This window comes from Haplochromis burtoni, unplaced genomic scaffold, assembly GCF_018398535.1.
Source record: "Haplochromis burtoni strain Fernald_Lab_line unplaced genomic scaffold, NCSU_Asbu1 Contig_17, whole genome shotgun sequence".
Taxonomy (NCBI): Eukaryota; Metazoa; Chordata; class Actinopteri; order Cichliformes; family Cichlidae; genus Haplochromis; species Haplochromis burtoni.
Genome location: NW_024582378.1, coordinates 3,642,502 through 3,665,361, shown reverse-complemented (window position 1 = coordinate 3,665,361; position 22,860 = coordinate 3,642,502). Strand labels below are relative to the sequence as shown.

The window sequence follows — 22,860 nt, the reverse complement described above, 5'->3', positions numbered from 1 at the left end:
ATTTTGAGTAAAATAGGTAACAGAGGAATGAGGGATTAAAGGTGTAGCTACTTGTGGGAGAAAAGTTAAAAACGCATGAACGTGTATCCTCATTTTCTCAGATTACTTCTTGCTTAATCATATGTGATTCCAAAAATGCCAAATGGGAACAGCCAAATACTCAAAATTGGACTTAATAAACCAGTGGCTGACATCAGAGTGGTAAAGACCATAGGCGCTCTTTTATAAACCATCTAAGATTTCTGCATTTGTATTAAATCGGTGATGCCATCTTGCAGTAATGTAACTAGAATTTAAAAAAAGATAGAATACCAAATGCAAATATCAAGGGTAGTTACCGATTTGCCTTTCAGGCAAACAGCGGTGATTTTTTTACAAGATTTGTAGAAGCGGGACTTGGCACTGTTCTGATGTTGTTTATGAAAACTACAGATTGGATTCAGCTGAATAATTTCATTCAAAGCTTTATTTATTATAATTAAACAATTAAGACCAATGATGTCATAAATAGATTATATCCCTCTGTTGATGTATTAAAGGCTAGCTGAACATTTGGCATTGTCTAGTTCAAGGTTTTCTTGATGTGAAAATGACTGTTATGATGAGGGCCAGGCTTTCCAACTTGGCAATCAAGGAAGTAACAGAAATGGTCAAAATGCCAAACTCGAGCACATTTTCCTAGAGCTGCATGGGGCCAGTTATTAATTAATGTACTCTAATAAGAGAGAATTTGGAGGCACACTAAGGAAAACAAGGCACTGCAACTAATTATACAAGAACCACTACCGGCACCTAGGGACTTTGTTTCCTAATCAGCACATTTTCTCATCATGGCTTATGTATCTTGATTAACTCATTCATGTAAGTACAGAACATTGACTTCCACCACTTATCCTCTATTAATATAAACTACGTACAGATTCCTATCATGTGGTACAAACATTCCAACCACAAAGACCTTCAGCTGAACTGAGATGATGTCTTAATCATACATTACACAATGACGCCATTAGCTGTGTTTTTCTCAAGCCAGTAATATTCAAAAGAAGAAGCCGAAGCCAGAAAAATTCCTGTTCTGTCATTGCACATCATTATGAATATGTCTGTGCTCTCGTACCCTGGCTGGTATGAATGTAGAACTAGAATGTAAATGGAAGACAGAGCGTGGCAAACAGGAAAGTAATGATGAATGAAGATCCAATGAAAATTAGTGACAGCTATTACCAAATGATCAGCGGGATTTTCTGACTACAGCAACATTAAATCAAAATGTATCTGACAGTGATAGATAGGGAGGAGAGGGATGATGACAGCCTGTGAATAGAAGACATTCAGTGGCAACTGTGAATACGACATGCAAGTCCTGTCTTGCAGGTGGAAGATTACATTCAGAAAGTCGCAATACAGTCACGGCTGCCGCAGCTGATTGGCAGTGATAAATTGCACAGTTAATAGGAAAATATGAGAATATTTTAACTGACTCAAATGTACAGACTGATCATTTTCCAGCACAACCGGAGTGGTGAACGGATAATTTGCACAAGTTTGCCATTAAGCCTAAAATAAAATCCATCTCAGTTTAAGAACAACTTTTCGAGATGTCTGCATTACAAGAACTGAATAAATAACACATTCTTCTTTAGTACAATGTTGTTCAGAAACAACAATATATCCTACAGTTTTTTCCATTCTTAAAGACCTCATAGTTCCATATTCCCCCCCATTATAACACTTTGCTCTTGGACTGAAGGCTTACTTCATAGGATATAAAAGTAGAGTGGGAGCTTCAGCTTCAGGCCCCTCGTCTGTCGAACCAGCTCCTAGCTTAAATTTTGGACACACACTGTGTAAACTTCTAAATTAAATTAAAAAAGTAAAGCTTAAAACTTTCCGTTTTTGATAAAGCTTAACTATTAGGACTCAAGTGTTTCTTGTTTGCATCTAATCATTAGTTATTATTAATCTCTGGCTCTCTTGCACAGTGTGTCTTTTGTCCCATGTCTCTCCCCAGTCGTAGCAGATGGCTGCCCCCTCCCTGAGCCTGGTTGTGGAGTTTTCTTCCTGCTAAAAATGAGTTTTTCCTTCCCACTGCCACTAAGTGCTCGCTCATATGGGGTCATCTGAATGCTGGAGCTTTCACTCTATTACTGTGGGGTAATAGATAAATAATGATAAAAAGCACCTTGAAGTGACTGTCGGGATTTGGTGCATTATAAATAAAACTGAATTGATTTAAATCATCCTGCTGCTGTAAATATAACTGCCACATTTGGTGCACAGTCTCACAATAATGTTATATTTTCTCCAATTAGCCGTCTGAATGCTTAAACAACTGTATCAACGATATTTACAATTATTAGTATAGAGAATGTTTACAATATGACTAGAAGAGAGTTTGTCAGACAGTCATTACCATGGTCTTTTTAGTTTTATATTATTCCACCGAAAATCAATAGTTCATTTCACAGAGATATATTTAATGTGAAAATGAGCTACATGGTAACTTTCAGACATAATTCATCACAATGCACCAGCTGACAGAGCATGTTAAATGAAGTAGGCCAGCATGGCCCAAAATACTGTGCAGCTGACTCTCTTATGCCCTGTGGGAAATAACAGGACAGGTGCTTTCATTGCATTTACAGTGTGTAGCTCCAAGAGTAGTTCCTCTATTGTTCTTACACACCTGTGTCATTTGAAACATTTGAAGAACAACTGTGTCTGCTATGGCAGGACAACAAACATTGTTGAACTATTTTCGTGTGGGAACATATTTCACAGGAGTTACAATACCTAACAGTCAAACAAAAAATGGACTCAGGGTTTTCATGCTAAATGCTGCTTGTAGTGACAGGGTACAGCTTATCTTATGCCTAATTAAATGCCAGCATATTGTTGGCAGGAACAAGAAAATGTGTGATATACAAGTTTTATGCCAAATTGTGCTTTTTTCCTGTTATTCCACAGCAAATGTCCCGAGGCCAGCAACCAGTCTGCAACCCAGCTGTTCTGTGTATCAGGGAAATATGCAGTGTCCAACTTTAGTGCTTTTAGAAGTAATATAAACATGTGGCAGTATGTAACGCAAGCTGAATCACAAACCAGTGCATGAAATGTTTTTCCCGAATCCAAAAACCTGGTGGAGGCAGCGAGGTAATTATCTTAATACTGTTTACTGCATTCACAGAAAATTACCCCTCTGAAGTGACTAATCTGTTTGCTGCTAGCACCATGTGCATTGTCAGAATAGACCGTTAAGATGGATTTTTCAAAATTATACAATTTTAATGAGCTGATAAGAGCATAACAATAGACTTCGGATGAGACTCTCTCACTAGGCTGGCAACTGCCAGAATGCTGTGACCACTGCAATGGAGAAAATAAGGAAAGGAATGGTGTTCATAGCTTACACATCCTAAGAAGCCGTTTACCATATCCTATAAGCAAAGCTTTAATCCAGCGTTATCTCCAGTGCTCCTGAAGGACATGAAGAGGAAAAACTAGGATATACGCCAAAGCATGACAAAGATGCATAACCCTTATGTGGCTGCTTTACTCATATCGTGTTCATCCTGGGAAAAAAGTGCCCACTCGTTCCTAAAGTGGATTATCACAGTAGTTTGCCAGAGAGGCATAACTGGAATCATAACAATCTGATTCATAGCAATAATTAAGCTAATGCCAATTAAATCATTTTCACTTTGTTTTTTAAACTCTTGTTTGATTTCCTGTGAATTTTAAAAGAGCACTTTTTATAGAAAATTCACAAAAAAAGGAAAGAAATTTCCATTAAAAGCCAATGAATAAAAGATGTTGTAGCGTGTAAGATGCGCTGTTAAAAACATGTGGGGAGACATAGGAAGTGTGCACTCTCTCTCCTCTATCAGTCACAATGTAAATGTACAAAAGCATTAAAGCAACTCGGGCTGTATAAGACAAGGCTGTCAAAAGTTCAGAGAGATCGTGAAGGCAACATCAAAACCTCATTGTGCAAAGTTCAAACTCATGTAACAATGAGAAATGTACGAAGCACTTTTAGCTGCATTCCCAGCACGTGGGTGGAGTTGAATAGCCAACTGATTAGTTATTAATGCCATGAGATGAAAAGTGACGGAAGTGAAAATAATTGGTGGGATTTCAAGGCTGAATTTTAAAAAATGAAAGTCAGTGAATGGCTGACAAAATTCCTTAAAAATGTCCATGTGAGTTTTTGAAAATTGAAATTGAAGCCTTTTTCTGAAAATTGTATTTAATAACAGCTGCCAACAAATCTGGAGAGCATGTGCTGTATTGTATATTACAGTGCAGGTCATAATATGTAAGTGGTACAAATTATCTGGAAATTATGTGGAGGCTCTGTTCTAGCTTTCATCCACTTTATCTTTACTGAATGACTTCTTTTTTTTTTTAAATTTGTTGTTTGCCATGTTGTTCCTTAAGAGCAGAAATGTTTTAGGCAAATTTCTCAAACAACTGTAGTTTTATTTTTTGGTACCTCTCTGTCATTAGCACCCCTTTTCCTAAAAACACTGGCTTTTTATAACACTTCTATTAACTGGGAAAAAAGAGTTTCTGGTGCATGACCACACAGCAACTCTACCTGTTCTCCTTCAGTGAAGACCTTGTTTCCAAAACTCCAGGAAATTGTAGGTGTTGGGTCACCGGAAGCCTGACATGTCAGGGTGACTTGATCATCAAACTCCGAAGCAGTTTGGTTACTTAAGTAGGTAATGCTGGGTTGGACTAGAAGCAAGACAGAAACTGTTATTAGAATTGGTTTTCTAGACACATAAATGTGGGTACCTTTGGTTTAATGCTCCTTCTCCAACGAGAGGCAGTGGGGTAATTTCAAATATTTAATCTGTTTCTTTATTCTTTTTTAAACAGCTAATAGATGCTTGACATTTATCAACAGCTATTACCACTAATCCACCTGCCTTTTTTCTATTAACTGGGTTTGATAGTAGAGGCGGAAAAATTCTTAGGTTCAAATCACCACATAAACTCATCAGCTGCTGACAGATGAATATATGCGATCAAATGATCACGTCACTGTGAATGACACATTTGACATGGCCATTTGATCCATGGCTGATAGAGACGTTTCAGTATTACTGTGGCAAGGAATACAGAGTGGTTTCATACCCCACTGAGTTATAACAGAGCCACAGGACTACATAATTTCCTCATAAAGAGATACTGCACTTTATGTTTCACAGCTGCGTAAGGATACGCTGCGTAAGAGTGTGCAGCAAAGTGCACAAAGTACAACAAAGAAATGTCAGAGATGATACAAAAAAACCAGCCGCCGTGTTCTTTATGCTAAGCAAACCATCAGCAAATGGAGTCATTTTCTTACCAAACACGCTTAGGCTGACTTCCTCCGTTTTCTCTCCCGCCTTGTTCTTGGCGATACACGTGTAATCTCCTTCATCCACTTTGGTGACATGTTTTATTAACAATTCTGAACCATCCTCATTGAGGCTGTACTTATCGCCGTCTTCAAGGACAACGCCGTTACTGTAGCAAGGGGAAAAAAGAGGAAAAGAGAAGTGTCCGCGTCACATGTATTTACTTGCACAACTTGAGGAGCCTACGAATAATTTTCTAAACTCACTGACAAAGAACAGTTGGGGTTTTATCTACTGAAGCAAGCAGCTCGCAGACAACAAAGCCTCGCAGACCAAAAAACGCTGTCCTGTGCTCAGTGCTTCTAAGAACACCTCCAACATTGCCTCAGATTCTGTTTGCCTTTGGTCTCCTTCAGCCTTGTTTTTAAGAAGGTCATACACCGATTGTATGATGACGATGCTTCTTTTAGATTTCAGAAAACACTCCTACTCTCAGGAGCCAAACTTTTACTTGAGGTTAGAATCTCTCTCTTTTTCTTTTTTCTTTTGTAGTGAATTAAGTGTTCGTAGACCTGGAGTAGCAGCATTGCTCCAGCAGCCAGACAGTGAATGACAGGCCTGTCAGCGACTAGAACAAATAGAGCTTTACCCCTATGTTTTTTTCCACCGCCTCACACATCTATCCTCCCAACAACCTTCCTGTCCATCTTAACCCTCTTCTAGCCAGGGCCTGCTTCTTCCTCAGGATCACACATTAGATCTGCTGCATGAAAGACAGCTGTGAGCGGGATTTGAGTTCAGTCGTCTTATTTATTCATGCAGCAGCAATCATGCTTTGTCTAAAGGTTTCTCCTCACTGCTGCATTCAGACATGAATGATGCACCAAGAATATTAACGTGCACTGAGCAAACAGCTGCATGAAGAAAAAAAACACGTTCGGGCTGACGTCCTTGATTTCGTCTCCCGAAAGCATACATTTGCACAAGTCGGTGGTCGTCAAACAAAAATATCCTATTCCAGCACGCAAATGCTTGGTGTATTGGTAAGTTAATGTTTAAAATCATTACTAACTCAGTAAACCTCCTCTTTAATCAACAGAACTTACTTAATTAAACACATTTCAGGTACCAATTTTTGAACTACTACCAATTAGCGGTTGCTAAGATGCATATCCACTTTGTTCTCACTTTGGTTTATTCTGCTTGTTGACCTATTCATAATCCCTATAAATATATATTAACAAGTGTCATGTAAAAATTAACTTTATCAAAAGCAAGCCTGCATGAAAGGAGTCAGGGACAGAAGAATAAAGGGGACTGACTGGTAAGCTATGAACAGCAAAGTTACAAATCTGGTCTGGTCACGCTACTGTATGCAGAGATGTATTATTTCCTTATTATTACTGTGTCCAGCAGCTGGAGAGCTGGAGAAAAAACAACAGAGATACCCCGACAGCTGCCTCGGGTAGCGCACATCCTGCTAAAGGGTAGCCTCGAACTTATAAAAATGTCCCCGTTAAATTGATGCTCCTTGCTGCACAAAAGATAAAAAAAACCCCGAGGTCCTTTTTGATTAGGAATGTTTGTAACTAATTGAACTGACCTGTAAATATAAATTGCAGCCATTAGCGTAGCATAACAAATTCCTAATTGCCATGGAATGAAGTTTCAGGAAGACAAATTTTATGCAGATGTAGCTCCGTCCTATCAACCCTTTATCTAGTAAGAGGCAAAAACACAGGACTCATTTACCCTTTTACTGTGGAAGTTATTACAAGGATTTTGATCATTGAGGTAAAAAGCCATCAGAATATCTCTCCATATCATTGTGTCATAAAATGGACTGCTGAAGTGAAAAAGCAAAAGGTAACAGTATATAAATCTCCCGCTCGCTAATGAATACTAATGAGTGTGACTTATAATGAGTTTCTATTGAAAAGCTGGAATTAATAAAAGCCCTCTATGTGCTTTAAGTTCTAGTACACTGTATAGTGCATAGTTTGTCTTCCATTGCTCTGCTGCAAATATCATTCATCTCAGCTTAATCTTATCAGGCTGCTTTTACCTGCTTGGCAGATTGCCACTTAGAGGGGGGGGGTCATTTGTATTGACGTCAGTGTTTCTTTTTGGTTTGTCGTTGAAGTTTTGGACCTGAGAGGGATTACTGTGCACCAAGAATAACAGTTTGTAATTCATAATTATTCATTTCATTGCTCTAACTAATATTGCTTGTTTCGAGGTCAAGAACAAGAGGATCTAAAGACGAAAAAAAGAATAAATAAAATGCTTCATTTTTTGTGGAAGCTCAAAATTTCTCCTGACGTGATCCGGGGTAAATCTGAACTCTGCTCGTCACAACAGCCAGATAACAAGATTGAATGACGTACTGTGCCCAAGTCACGGTGGGTTCCGGGAAGCCATCTGCATCACAAGCCAGTAAAGCTGATTTACCAACGTCTGCTGTAGCGTTGACTTCTGGGTGCCTGACACGGATGGTGGGAAGCACTGAAAAAGATACAAGATTAATTTGAATTTCAAGTAACTAATGTGTATTTCTAAATTATATTTAAAGAGGTTTAATCTAGATATGTAGATTCAAAACCTATAAATGATTTTATTACTTCTTTTTGCACATTCCATATAAAATTAACCAAACACTGAAAAAACGTTCACAAAAAAAAACAAAACTTTTTGGTTTGACTTGTTTTAAACAACTACCGAACCCACATGGTGATATGTAATTGTAGTAAAGTTTATCCAAAATGCACTTCAAGTTTCCTCCATTGAGTCGTGATAAAACAGACTGGATGTTTCAACATAGCTGAAATGAACATATTTCACACACATATAACGATATTTCCCATAGTTACACGTCTATTTCTTAATTTAGTCAAAGGGTTCGAAAATAAAAATGCAATTATCCCTGAAAATCTACAGAGTAGCTTTTAAGAAGTGATATTTCCTCAAGAAAATTGCCCAAAATCATTTTTTTAAATAGATTTTTCAAAATTCTTCATCCTGATAGTTAAAGGACTTTGATATTTAAAAGCAATTTGGGGATAATGTTGCTACTAAAGGTCAGAGCATCTGCAACATTTTCTGAGAAATCCACAAATTTAAAACCAATTTCTTGTCATTCTGGTCTGTAGTTGTTTGAATGTGTTTCTCTAAACCAGAAACTTGAAAAAGATGGCTAGATGATCTGACTAACTATCTAACTATCATTGGAGCAACAAAAAGGTTTTAAGGGTTTTAGAGCCATCTGGCTCATTACTGAACCCTGCTCTGTTAAGCCACACATTGATAAACAGCAGCGCAGGCAGAGCATAGAAGGTGGTGTATACACTGCTTACCGTTAACAATGACCTTCATAGTCTTGAAGTCAATTTCTCCCCTGGCCATGACACGAGCCTCACAAGTGTAGGTGCCCTCATCTGTCTTTTTAATGCTGCGGATCTGCAGGTGGCCATTATCCATGATCTTAAATCGAACTACAAAAAAAGGACAAAATAGAACAAAGGTTCGAGATTGTGAAGATTACATTCTCAACAAAAGAGTGGAACAAAAGAAACGTGATTTAATAAGTCCTCTATGAATTAAGAGATGATCATAAAATGAGAGCAGTGTGAACTGTATGCTTAAATGAAACCCTGAGACAGGAAGTTGGGGCAAGATTGAGAAAATCCTTCCTGGTAATCAAATTATTAGATGAGAGAGCTTCATGACTCTCTGGCTACAGTAAACATATTTTATCAATGTTTTAATCAAACCCAGATCCCTGACAAACAGTTGCAGCTCTAATTAAACAATGCACAGTAACACAGCGAGCTGTCTTAACAGAAACCTGGTGTTATTTTTCACACATTATTGAGAAAAACTATCCAGCACTTATTAAAATCCACAATTTACACAGGGGACTCATTAATTTTAATAATGACTGTTGCCTCAATCAAGTGACGTGTTCTTCCTATCAAGTTTAAGAGTTACAAAGTTTACTGAACAAACAATTCCACCTCAGTGACTCCTACCACATCGCACCATCCATGGGAGTGAAACATTTACATAGTGTATAAAAAATAAATGACTGAAATGTTGAAAAGCTTTTAAAGTTTAATCCAGGAGTCTAAAAGTTAAGAAGAAACAACGCTTTTGTTAAACAGCTCTTATTCAGGTCACCGTGACACATTTTACAAGGAAGAGTTGCTGTTGGGATTTTTAACTCTGCAGCTTGCAGCACAGGGTTAGGTCAGCGACTGCACTGAAGAAAATTGCATAAGCAGTTTTTAGTTTTCGGTGTCGGTTACAATTAGTGGCTTTTCCAGTGAAAAACACATTCCTTGACAAGAATCCAAGAACAAAGGCAGGCTTAGCACAACAGTGTGGTGACTCCAGGCTCTCCAGCGGTCACCGAGGGAGGGGTTACTTCAAGGTTAAAATAGTCCCCGGTTCAAGTGTGAAACAAAACCCAGACTCCTGTTTTATGTCCAGCTCCCACACTAGATCCTAGTTTTTCACTGAACTTGCTAAGCCATGGCTGTTTTGGACCAATTTGGTCAATGCTCCTCCCAAGAAAGAAGCTATTGCCAGATTAAATGATTACCAAATATTGTACATGAATTTAGGCCCTCCTCATATTTTTGGGCAGAAGGGACCAAATGCTGAAAAGCTCATAATTTCATTTTACACAGAAGACAGCTTGGATTCACAGCAGCTACATTAGATTAGATTTTTTTGGCAAAGTGTTCAGCAACACTTACAGTTTTATATGTTCGGTATGTGCACGCTCACAGTTTCCTCCACAGCCGAGCTAAACACCTTTGTTCTGTGTGCTTACTGGCAAAGCAGAAATGGTTCAATACACAGGACAAACAACAGATAAAGGGATTATAATACAAGAAGAGTTTGAAAAGTTTTTATAGAGTGTTTTTTGATATACTAATGTGACATATGGATAAAATAGATGTTCAATTACATCAAAGCTACATCTCTGATCACCCGTGCGCAGTGAGAACGAGACCCAATTGTGTACATCAAACACCTCTAACTCCCGAAACACAAAATTCCTTTATTAAGAAAGAGTTAGAGGTTAAAATGTTGTTAAAATGCATGTGTGTATTTATAAAGATAAGAGGATCCTGATAGCTGGGGGGGGTGTCTTTTTTTATGCGTTTCAGGATTTCCTGCTTCCAGTTTTTCTATTGTTGTGGGTTTATGATTATTATTATTGTTCTTGCCTCCCCACTGTTCCTCTGTAATGTGTTTACTATTAGTTGTCTTTTCTGTGTGATTAGGGTTGTTTCCTGCTTTACTGTAACAGTTAATTTTCTCTGGTGTTTCAATTCGGTTTTGAGCCTCTGTTTGTTTGATTTTTCTGCATTACTTTCATCTACATTTCCTTCCTTTGCCGTGTGTGTGATCCGCAATCGCTGTGCAGTGTATAAAGAGCCCTTTCCTTCTCTTTGTTGCATTGCCTGGTTTTTTATGCTTCTTTTTCTCCTCTCGTGCTGTCTGTTTTCTTCTTTGGATTCATTCTCTGGCTTTTTTGGATTCCATCATTTTTCTTTTAAATCGTCTTTCATTATCTGTTGTTGTTGTCTATATGAAATCATAAGCGATTAAAGCTCGCTTTTTGTTTGAGATCTCTTTCTCGCGTGTCCTAGGTGTGGGTCCTTAAGTCTGCAATCCATACAAAATCAGAGTGAGACATGAGGAGCAATAGTAAGATCTCACCACCCTGAAAGACAGTGGTTCCCAAACTTTTTTTGCTAGGCCCCCCTTTGTTTTACAAGAAAAATGTATTTCATATCTCAAACATTTAGTAAACAATTAAGCAAATACAAGTAAACTGCAATAAATTACAGGTAGTAATAAACAACTCTTTTATGGTACGTCCACACCTACACGGGTTTTTTTAAAAACGCAGCTGTTTCTATGCGTTTGGACCTTTCGTCCACACGTAAACGGCGTTTCGAATCACTGAAAACGGAGATGTTTTTTTAAAAACTCCTTTTTGCGTTTACCTGTGGACGAGGAATACAGTATTCGTCACGCAACGTCAAAGGTATGTGCCTTTTTTCACATCATGCTGTGCGCACGTTATTGTTTACATGAGATGAATTGCAGAATGGCAGATAGAGACAAAATATTGTTACTGTTAATCTGACTATCTTCTGGTTTTACACGCTTACATATACACATGCAGTTACTGTCCCTCCATTTACAAAGGCAGAGGCGTCACGGTGCAATTATTTTACATGTAGTTGTTTTTTTCCTCTGTTCAACATTGCTATCAATACATTTTTCAAAAAAATGCCTCTCTGTGCAAAATGGGTTTAAAAACATAAACAACTGTGGGATACTGTTTGTCCGTGATTTAAACAGCCCAGCGCTGCTCCCGACGAAGGGAAAACCAATTCTGCAGGGGAGACCTACCTTGGGAGACCTACCTTGGGAGACCTACCTTGTGCAGGTGAAACCAAAGGGAAGATTTGCTTCACCATATTTTCTAGTCTTTGGCTTAGAATGAGGTTGGTTTGGAAACCTATTCAGCTATGCTTCACCTTCTGCTTTGCGTTTGTGTGGGCGCCCCATGCTAGCAGTGTCCACGCATTTTTTTTTTTTCCCTTTTCATACCGCACCCCCCCTGCAATGGCTCTGTGCCCCCCCTATGGGTCGGGCCCCACACTTTGGGAAGCTCTGCTTGAGAAGGTATCAAATGTGTCAGGTATGACCTGAAGTCAGAACATGAGATGGAGGTGGTTTGCAAACTGTTTATGCACAGAGCACCAATGATGGTCAGACTTAAGCAACTTTTGCTTTTGTGGCTGAACTTTACTTCATCATTGCCAAAACAGATGCTATGATTACGTTTTGCAAAGTAACAAAAAAAATCTGATTCTAAACTAGCAAATCTGGGTAGGTTTTATTACAGTTTTTTTGCTGTTATTGTTGTTAGTGACAGCAGAAGCTTTCTTAGATTACACTTTCCTTCCTTAAAAAAAACATGCTGAGTTTTTCAGATTTTTTTTTCTAACTATAGTTTTCCTTTATTTGGCAAAATTAAACTCAGGTGTGCCCTCAGACACATTTTCTAGTGACAATAACCACCTCTTGCTAGGCCTAAAAATACAATTTTCATGTTCACGCATCATCTATGAGGTCTAAAACTACTTTCCAATGGAAAACGGTTGGCTTTGTTCATAGATGATGGGCAGCAGGAGAGGGAGATGAGGAATAGTGTGGCAAATTGATTGGAAAGCATGAACTGGCAAACAGCATTGGCAGGGAGGTAAGGTGGCTGCTCACAGAGTTAAGAAGATGGAATGGAAAGGCAGGTTGGATGTGAGAAAGCAGCTAAGCAGTGGGGTGTTTTTTCTCCTCTTTTTCTTTTTTTTTGAACAGACTCACCATCTTTGGCAGGTTGGATCTTGGAGCCCTTGTGCTTCCAAATAATAGTGGGTGGTGGTGAACTGACAACATCACAGACTATGTCAGCATCCTCACCCTCGATGAACTCCTGCGGGTTGGGAGTACTCTTGAACGTGATCTTTTCTGTGGGGGAATGGACATATTACACATTTTTATATGTATTAACACAGAGAGTGACATTTGTAAAGGTGAAAACTTACACATTTTCAATTTCAGTGGTTCACTTTGGTGTTTATATTACACATACCAAAGTTTCCAATAATTAGGTCAGTATATTTGAAATAATCCCCATGAGCCAAAAACTTCAGAGTGAGCTAAATGCTCAGTTTCCAGTATGTTATAGTTCAGTTCTTATTATGGTCATTTCACACAGCCCTGGCTGGGAGAACAGCAACCCCTCACACCTGCTGTTTAAATCTTCTGTTTATGAGAGGGGCAGCCAGTCGGAAGAAAGCTGGCTTAAAGGGACGGTGCTTAAACGGCTGGTTTCATACAGTGGATAAACTCATCAAAGTCCAGCTTGCCAAGCTAGACTGAGAATAACAGTATGGAGCTGGAAATCAGGTTACCTTTAATAACATAAACACTGGCTCTCTCTATTTGAAATGCATTACTCAAAGAGAGCGTTCATAGTGGCTGAGTTACTACAGTTTATGCAGTAATGTTGACTACCAACATGTGAAAAAATAACACTCTTCACTGGTAAAGTCTGTAAAGACTGCAAAACCAGGTCATACTTACGGAAGATCTTTACTTGGACAGTGGCCTGGGCTTCCTTGTCTCCATCCTTTGCCACACACTTGTAGATGCCAGCACTGTCCACGGTGGCGTGGTATATGGTGAGAGTCGACGTGGCTTCATCACTGCGGCTCACAAAAATGTCTGCCCTGTTGGGAAGGATCTTCTCACCGCTGGGGGCGTACCAGTCTATGTCTTTAGCATCTCCTACCACTGAAAATAACAAAGTAAAGAATGAGATAGAAAAGCAAAACTTTTTTTTTTTTTTTAAGAATTTCACAAGTGGCCTGTAAATAATAGTCAGAACCTATAGGATTACAACTGAAATCTGTTATCTTGATGTTTTGCATTAGCTTAGATATGCCTCCCGCTTTGCAAGAAAAGATATGACTCTGAGCATGAACTTGTAGAGGATGCCATGGGCCTGTTACATCACATTACAAAGCTAGTGTGTGTATCTTAATTTAAAATTCAAACTTAATTTACTGCAACGATCACTGCACTGTGTGATGACCTGGGGAAGAACTGTCATCGCTGGCATTCATATTCTTCACATCTGTTCATGTTGGAATAAAGTAGTTGTAGTTCCTTATTTCCCTGATGAATGCATATGTGGAGCTGATTAAGGTTTGAGCTAGACTTTGTTCTCATTAGAGAATGTGAATTAAAATTGTTAAAAATGAATCGTAATTTGAACAGAATATATCAAAACGAAATTAAGAATTCTTGGTTTGAAGATGGTTTGGAAGCATTACTGTGAAATCACAATCTGTTTTCATCCAGTGTATGTTATGTAAACCCAAAGACTAAACAGACGCAGCAAAACATAAAAAGGGAGATATGAATTATTTCTGTTTCCTCAGTAGGATTATTCAGTAGGAGGAAACTTTGACTAAAAGAAAAATCAAACAACGTTTCAACATTATTCATCTTTTTATAAACAGTAGTACAAGCAGAGGCAGTTTTTTTGTTTCCCTGAAAATTATTAATACTATCTCTTCTCTCAAGGAGCACAAACAGCTCTAAATGTATTTTGACACCCTTTTCAAACGGAGGAATTCGAGTTCAAACGAATGCAAAAATTTCTTCATAGAACAAAGAATGAAATCACTTAGTACTTAATGTCAAGGCTTCATATTCCACACACAGACACCCATCTTTGCTTTTAGGGCTTCATTTTTACAGAAACATTCTGCTAAAAGCAGTGAAACAACAGGTCATTAGTGGGAGAGAAGTGGTTATTTTTTTCAAAAAGAAAAAAAAAAAAAACCTTGATTGCATGTAGTATGCAAAAGAAAATTTTGACTGGACTTTGTAATTCCCGTGAAAAACAGTCCACCACTACTCCTTCCATAGGAATTAAGAGGGTATGTAGCTGCCAGGTGCTGAAAATCAAATAGACTTGTTGACTTGGATATGTGCAAGTGTGAGCACCTCTGTAAAAGGAGAAGTTTTGTCACTTTGCTGCTCTGGAGCATTCAGCTGTAAATTAACACATTGCCATGATATTCCCAGGAGCAGACATCTCAGCAAATTCACCCCAAGATCAAACCGTGCAATGCTCAGAGAAACTGCATCTCGGATTCAGCAGGTCTCAGCCAACATAAGAAATATTAAAGTTCATGACAGTACAAGTATGGGATGTTTGGAAGTGTTCTTTGGAGAACTGAGAAGTGGAGATGCTTTGACATAATGCACCGCAGTTTGCAAAAAGCAAATACAGCTTATCAGCACAAACACCTCAGAACAACTGTCGAGAGACAAAGACAAGTAGGAAATGATTATTTCAAGTTAGTCCGGCTACAGGTGGTTCAATAAACTATTTACTCATAAGTCCTATGAAGGTAGCTGTGGAGTGTTTTGAAGTTTCTATTTCAAATTCAAGAAAATGCAATGCATTCATTATCCAGCATGATTGTAACTCACATCAACGGGATAACGAGAGATGCTTTGAAACTTTTCATACTGGACGACCCCTCGTAAGGGCTATGGGCATGCTGTTAATTCAGTCCCCATCAGCTTTGTTTTGTAGTGTAGAAGTAACCTGGGTTAATAAGACCAAATGAATGAATAATCTCTACTCAGAAAATTAGGACATTATTTAAATGTAAGAAGATGTTCTATAATGGCAGACTGCAGATCTGTCTTTTGTAAGCAGCATCTGTATCACAGACAGGCTGACAAATGCACAGAGAGAATGTAAGACCTCTGTCTCATTATCTTCTCATACAGCACCTCTCTCCCACCTCTTCTATGTCTTATTTCTTACATGACTCAGATCTCATCATCCCACCACCTCCACAGAATAAGCCCGTCAATTTATCCTTGTGATCTTTTTCTCTTTTTTCCTCCACCAGTACACCAATCTCATTATTTAACCTAACTTGTATTACTTTCATCAAATTACCTCAATAAATACTGCCAATATTGCTAGATGAGGTGACATTTGCATCAAGCCGTGTTAAATGAGGGATGTAGGAAGATCACTCTTACCTTCGCAGATGAAAAATTTGGAATCTCCTACGCTGATCTCCCCTTGTGGTGGAGTAATTTCCACCTGAATGGCAGCTGGGCGAAGAAAAAAAGACAGGACAAAATATAAATTAGTCTCTGGTTCAATCGAAAGGAACGGTGACACGGGGCTGAGACACAATAAGGCAAGACTCAAAGTGAAATGGCCATGCCTGCTCAAAGGAACAACCATGTTCAGGCAAACACTTGTATGTAATTTCTATGCTCACTAGAGTGCAACATCTCAATGTGCAAATGTGTTTGAGTTTAAAGTTGCACCCACAAAGCAAAGGAACTCACAGAAGAAATAATATGCGTCTTTGGTGGCGTATGTATTTATTTTGCATCATGTTGTGAACTGAAACCTGCACTGCTGAGCAAGGACACGTTGGTTCTGGAATTTGCTTTCCCTTATTTATAGTTTGCGATTTACCCCTAGGAAGCAAAACTGTACCTTTTGCTACCAACACTTCCATTTTTGTTGTTAGTGAATTGTGTATCTGATTTCCTCTCTGACACTTGACACTCAAAGCACAAAGCTGGCACCTGAAGGCAGCATAAAAGAAAAAGTAGCAGAGTGAAAGACAAACTGAACTCTTAAAGAAGGACAAATCCTAACTAAATTAGGCGAGACGCGGACTTAACATTTGTTTGCTCACCTTATAAAAACGACCTAACTAAGCCACTCCGAAGCATTCTTGCATCCCGACTTCTGTTTACAGACGCTTAAGAATACATAATACCATAAAGGCTCTAATGCACATCTTCTCTCAGCATCAGCTAAAGCTACAGTGACAGAGATGAGATTTAAAAAGAGCAGAGAGAAACGCTTGCGTGCACCCTAACAAATTTGAATTGATTTTCAAAGGCTTGATCAGCTAATCGTAACTCGCCAGTGCTCCACTGTACTACAAGGGATCTCATGACTTTTTAGAGTGACATGGTTTAATATATGACTCCTATCTTCAATGATATGTGGCACAGGACTAAAGCAAAGCCTGTGAAGTAGAAATACCACAGAATCGTGATCGGAGCTTGACAGAGAAGTCCCGCGGAGCCTCCAGCATGTCGCCACTTCACACAAATGAGTGAGTCAGTCTCAGCTCAATTCTCACCAGGAGATTCATGGGAATGGTTTGCAAGGACTTGCCATTCATAGACAGGTAGCCAACTATCATCACAGCACAATGTGGCATTGTTTCGTAATGCTACAGTTTCGCCATTGCAGAAAAACCTGCATGACTAAGAAGATAATGTCACATCAAAGACCTTTGCTGCTCTTTCTCTCCTATACACATTTTATGTGTAAAGGCATCATCATTATGGTGTGAAGCTTTACCTCAGCCATAATTCTGGAGTGAGGAGAGTGAACACCGCATCCAGACACACAATGTGCTTTTGTGTTTAGAAGCATTTTGAAACCAATATGGTTCTCAGTGTTTTGGCCAACAGTATTTTCTTCTTCTTCTTTTTTTATGCTTGACTAAAACATATCAGGAATGCTGTTAAGGGTCCAAAATGTCCCTTTCATCATATTTACACACATTGTAAGACACTGTGAAATGCATGGTCCACATGAGCAGTGCAAAGCCACAAATAAGAACAGCTAAATTATTAGGTACACCTGTTCGCAAATCAGCCAATCACATGGCAGCAACTTGATGCATTTAGGCAATGGTGTAGATGAGATAGATCGGTAGAGAGGTACTGGCATAACTATGCTACTCGTCAACAAAATGTAAACACTGGTTCTTAAATTGAACCGGAAACAAATGCTGCAATCATCATGGTCAAGGACAGTCACAAGTATTGATTTCATACATGTGTTCAAAGTGTGAATAATATTCCCTTTATGCCTTGGTCAAGAAGTCACACAAATATTGATTTGCAGTAAAACACTGCATCTGCCACATGAATGAACCAGCCTTTGTTCCAAGCCAGCACACAGGCTGCAGAGGCATGAAAAACCACTATGTTTGCTTTTAGAGGCTGGAGGTAGATACAAAGACAACAACATATCCATTTCCTTCTCTCATCTAGTACGATCCCAGATACCATGCTATACCCATGCCTCCTAAGACTAAAAACACTGGCCCAAAACCAACTGATCATATCTGCAACACTAAAGACAACAAAAAGGAGTTCAGGCAGTGTGGGAAAGATAGCTATTCCCAGATCCACTTTCTCAGTCTGTGTGTCTACATGGGCACTTGTGCAGTATCTCCAGGATGGAGTGGTGGCTGAAAGTGTCGAGTGCGACTGTTTCTTTGATGAGAGCCAACCATGGAAGTTAAAAATAAAGATTCAGTAAAGGTAAGCCATCAGGTTTAATCACTGCACAAATGTGAGTTGTGACATGAGATCGACTGAGAGGAAATTGCACTTTCAAAAGTGGGTACCAGTAAGTACACACCAAACACTTTGCGCTGCACACAACAGAACAAAGATTTGCTGATCATTTGTCTCACTTGTCATTTGCAGTATTGTAAAGAATCTCCCCAGGCCCACTATTGTTGTCAAAGACACAAACATAAAGCTGCTGACAAACTAACTACAAAGTGAATTATTTCTCTTTGTAGCAGTTCGTACCTAAGATTATTCATATTCATCTCAACAGCATCAAAATATAAGGCAGAAGCTGAATATTCCATGAGAGCCAGCTCTGAGAATCAATCAAATCAGAATCGAAATCAAAACTTGATTACCCCGGTGCCAGATGGGTAATGTTAAGCTTCTGCTCAGAGTAATAAAAAAGCAGCGCAGCCCTGCTTCAGTCACGAATCTACTGGCAAAGAAATTCAAGTGAGGGGGATGACTCCAGGTGTGATCTATAATATACAAAACTAACTGTGAAAGAATTGAAATATGTTATTTAAACAAACAAAAATAAAAAGGTGTGATTTTGAAGAGCTGCTTTTTTAAAGATCTTGTTTTTGAAAGGTGTAATGAGTTTTCAGATAGGGATTTTGGTTGGATGCGGTTCCTAGATTAAACCGTTTTGCAAGGATCAAAAGATTACACAAGTAACTTAATGCTAAATCAATGCTGGGGTGAGACAAATGCAAAGCACACCCAGAACACTCAAAAGTATCTGATTGCTGCAATTTGGGCTCAAATGAAATGCTCCTGGGAATTTTAACTGCATTTGCAATTTGCATCTAATGATATCATCCAGATGCCCTAAGACTGTAAAAACATAAAAGATATTCTTCATAAAAAACTTTAATGTTAAAATAATCCAACATTAGCTTCCATTACATTTATGAGCACAATAGAAAAAGGGAACAATTATATATTTAGGCATGATTTAGTGGCATAAGATAGCAGGTAAAAAAACAAAGAAATCTGCCTCACGCATCTCACAGCTAAATATACAGCATGCAGCATAAAAGCAAAAGTGATGTGTTGTAGATTAAAAGCAAGGAAAGAAAGAAGTGCTTGGTTTTGTGAGGAGAGAGCTCAGATAAAGGATGAAGCTATCTTTGCCCTAACATGCTCTCTCATGACACCAATCTAATACCCATCCTCTAAGCCTGTCCCTCACTTCCAGTCCTCTAAAGACTCATAAACCTCTCTGTCTACTCTGAAGAGTCTCCCTTTAGTCTTCCTTCGACTCCTAACGCACATGCACAATAACCACATCACCTTGCTTTTTAATAAACAGAATTTACTGTCACTGCAACCGCATGTTTTCACAGAGATAAAAGTATACTGAAGGTAAGCTGGGCCAGAAAAAAATTCTATAAATGAATGTAAATTTAAACTTCAGAGAAACACAGATGGCAGAAAGATGCTGTATAATTTTCACAGTTGCAATCAGATGCACTGCAGCATGCACACATGTCTTCCATTCTAGCAACAACTTTTATTTCGGAGCTAAATTCAGCATTGTGTCTCTTTTTAGAGAAGCATGTTGTAGCTAATGAGCAGACCAGAGAAGTTAGGGGCTTAACTTCAGTCAGTCATCAGATTCTATGTATCGATTGCAACGGCTGTATTTTAGTTTACAGCGAGTCAAAAGACTTGAGTAACTTTTTCATATGTTCGATTTCTTTGTTTCTCTTGCACAAACAGGAAAATAACAACAAAAATACAACATTTCTTTAAGCACCGATGGCCAAATTGCTGTTTTAAATATTTGTAATGCGTTAGAACAGTTTGTGCACAGGTGGTGAATATCTCACTTTACATCACCCACAGCATAGCAGCTCAGCTTCGACCTCTGAGTTTGCATAAATAAAAATTACCCCATCTCTCTTTAGCATAGCCTTTCTATTCTACTGTATCCAACTGTTTAGCCAGACATGGCAGCTTCCACACTCAAACCTCAGTGCTCATGTTGCAGGTTACTCCCCATACATGAGGGTTACAGTATTTATACACCTTTTCTTTAGCGACATACACTTCCACACATAGACAAATGCCCATTCACGCATGAACAGCTTGCCAACCGTGCTGACCACTTATGCTATTAATTTGACAAACTAAGAAAAGAAGTTAGATGGAAGAGCCCATTTAAAGCTACTTATGGTAAGCTCAGAGGCGAGATTAGTAATAGTGTATTAATCTACTGCTAAGCTGTCCATACTTTGAAGCAAATATGCCTGTGAGGCTTTAGTAACAATGACCAAAACTAAAATGGCAGTGCTGACTGTTCTCTAGCAAGAGGATTATGGAGTTTACAGCCTGCTGCTGGTAAACATTCTTTCAGCATCTAAACCACAGAGTTCCTTAATGCCAAATTATGTAAGAGCACAAGTATCTATACACGGCCACATTGCTGTCATTTCTTCATTTTAGGATGTGCAAATTTGAAAAGAGAACAAATAAGAAGTTGTCAGGTTGGCTGGGAAAAAACCTGAAGTTTGAAGCAGCTTCTGTCCCGTCTTGGATCAGGAGGTTTGCATGCCTAATTGCAGCCTGGCAGCCTGTGGTGACTGGCTCCATTACAAGGAGGCTACAACAGTCAGCTGTTGGTGCTTAACATGCAAGTCATGTCGGAGTAAGCACACACTATGGAGCAGACAGTGCTGTGTAGGGCTACACATCAATAGCACATATGCTTGAAAAGCCGTCGTCTGGGGACGTACAAGAACAGATGAAAATGTCGTCAGTTGTGTCCAAGATTTACATTTCTCTTTTCTTCCTGCGGCTGGAAGAATGTCAAAATGCCAGCCATGAAGGTTCCAAGCACACGCCAACCACATAATGTTACCCTCTCAAAGCTTTCCAACTGGAAACACATTTCTCTGAGATTTTGTATTCCTTAATTTAATACTAAATTGGTTAGACAGGTTAATCCTTAATTCCCATCTGGCTGTTTGGAGGAGGAAATAGCTGAATTCTTGAGATATTACGAGGCAATTCTGATCACAAATTAGAGCTCCATCATTTTATATGAATATTTCGGGACACTTTTTTCTTTCCATTTGAAAGAGAAAGAAGACAGGAAAGTGTCAAACTCTATTTTGAAACTGTTATATGCCCTATTAAACTAAGGCATAAGGATTTCTGGTTGCTTTTTAAACTGCAATTTGCAAAAAACATTTTGCAGCATCCTTCTTGATACACTGGAGGAAGATTATATTTGCTATATTATAGTATAGCTATATTATTTATATAGCGAGTTTAATTATTTAAGCCACTATTTTGTCAGTCAGAGATTAATATGATTATAATTTAATTTTTAATATTTCTAAAACAAACAAATTCATCTTTTTAAGTTACTTGTTTACGCTTAGCCTAAATCTGATTGGATTAGCTGGTTGTTGTTACCAACAGGGAAGTTGCATAGTGCCCTCTGGTGGATAAAGTATGGAACGTCAGCTTGGTTGAAGGGTGTTTCTCTTACCCCTTATACACTTTTTAAATGCCTATAGTGATTGATCAGCAAATAGCTAATATCAGCTGATAACAGCATCATGCCATCATCATAAATCGGTCAATGATCTTAGCTCAAAATTCTACAAACCTAAAAACCACCAACCAGTACAGTGCTGTGGCCTTAAAAAAACTTCTCCATTAACTATTATTTCTAATACTTCTCATCCATCACACAATGTTTAGCAGCAACAGTGAATTTCGAAAATATTAAATCATGAAGCATAAATGTCAGATAAAATCTAGCCTGTCTAAAATCTTCTGCCACCTCAGAGCTTTATCAGTCAAGTCTGCTTGTATTGCCTGACGAGAGAATAAAATTTCTATACACCTCACAAACCCACACTTAAGCTCCCTTTTGAACCCCTTTGCAAACTTTAGGAAACTTCTCTACAAAATTCGAGAAGAGTTCTAGCAGCAATTGTCAAAACCTACATTCTTTCCATAAGTCCATCTAAGTCATCATTCCCACAATTACTTCTCAGTTTCAGTTCCTCAAACACTCTAAAACTTTTTCACTCTACTTCTCTGACTTTCTCTGACTTGCCAGTCAATCCACAAAAACAACTCACACTACTTCTAGCAGTTTTTCACCCTGATAACCTTTACAAGATGTCTACACAAAGGGGGTTGCGGCCTGTTATTAGTTTCCATCAATGTCGTTTTGTTTTTGTCCTTTCCTTGCCCTGAAAAACACAACCTCTCTGATCTTTCCTGCAGTGTATACTGATTGAAAGAAAGCCTAAGCGAGCTGCATTTCTATTGCAAGACTCCAGTCAGCTTGGCGTTTACAGTACGTAAATACTTTTACATTTTAGTAAAATGAAACTAATTCAATATATATATGTAGGACTTAAAGCCAGATGTTGTACATGTTGTCTCTTATATTCTGATAAAATATAGTCCCTCTTTTGGTGTTTTGATTTGTTGACGTTTGAGGCTATAGCTTAAA

The 22,860-nt window shown here is 38.6% G+C and overlaps 1 protein-coding gene across 15 annotated transcripts in view; it reads right to left on the bottom strand.

Annotated features, from left to right (window-relative positions):
- Positions 1-22,860, bottom strand: part of ncam1a (neural cell adhesion molecule 1a) — a 265,208-nt gene that overhangs the window by 60,512 nt on the left and 181,836 nt on the right. For all 15 annotated transcript variants that reach the window (XM_005916089.3, XM_005916087.3, XM_005916084.3 and 12 more), the window contains exons 2-8: positions 16,011-16,085; positions 13,521-13,730; positions 12,759-12,902; positions 8,705-8,842; positions 7,739-7,856; positions 5,360-5,520; positions 4,601-4,743 (exon numbers count right to left, since the gene is read on the bottom strand). In XM_005916089.3, coding sequence (XP_005916151.1) covers positions 4,601-4,743; positions 5,360-5,520; positions 7,739-7,856; positions 8,705-8,842; positions 12,759-12,902; positions 13,521-13,730; positions 16,011-16,085 — 989 coding nt within the window. The remainder of the gene's footprint in view (positions 1-4,600; positions 4,744-5,359; positions 5,521-7,738; positions 7,857-8,704; positions 8,843-12,758; positions 12,903-13,520; positions 13,731-16,010; positions 16,086-22,860) is intronic.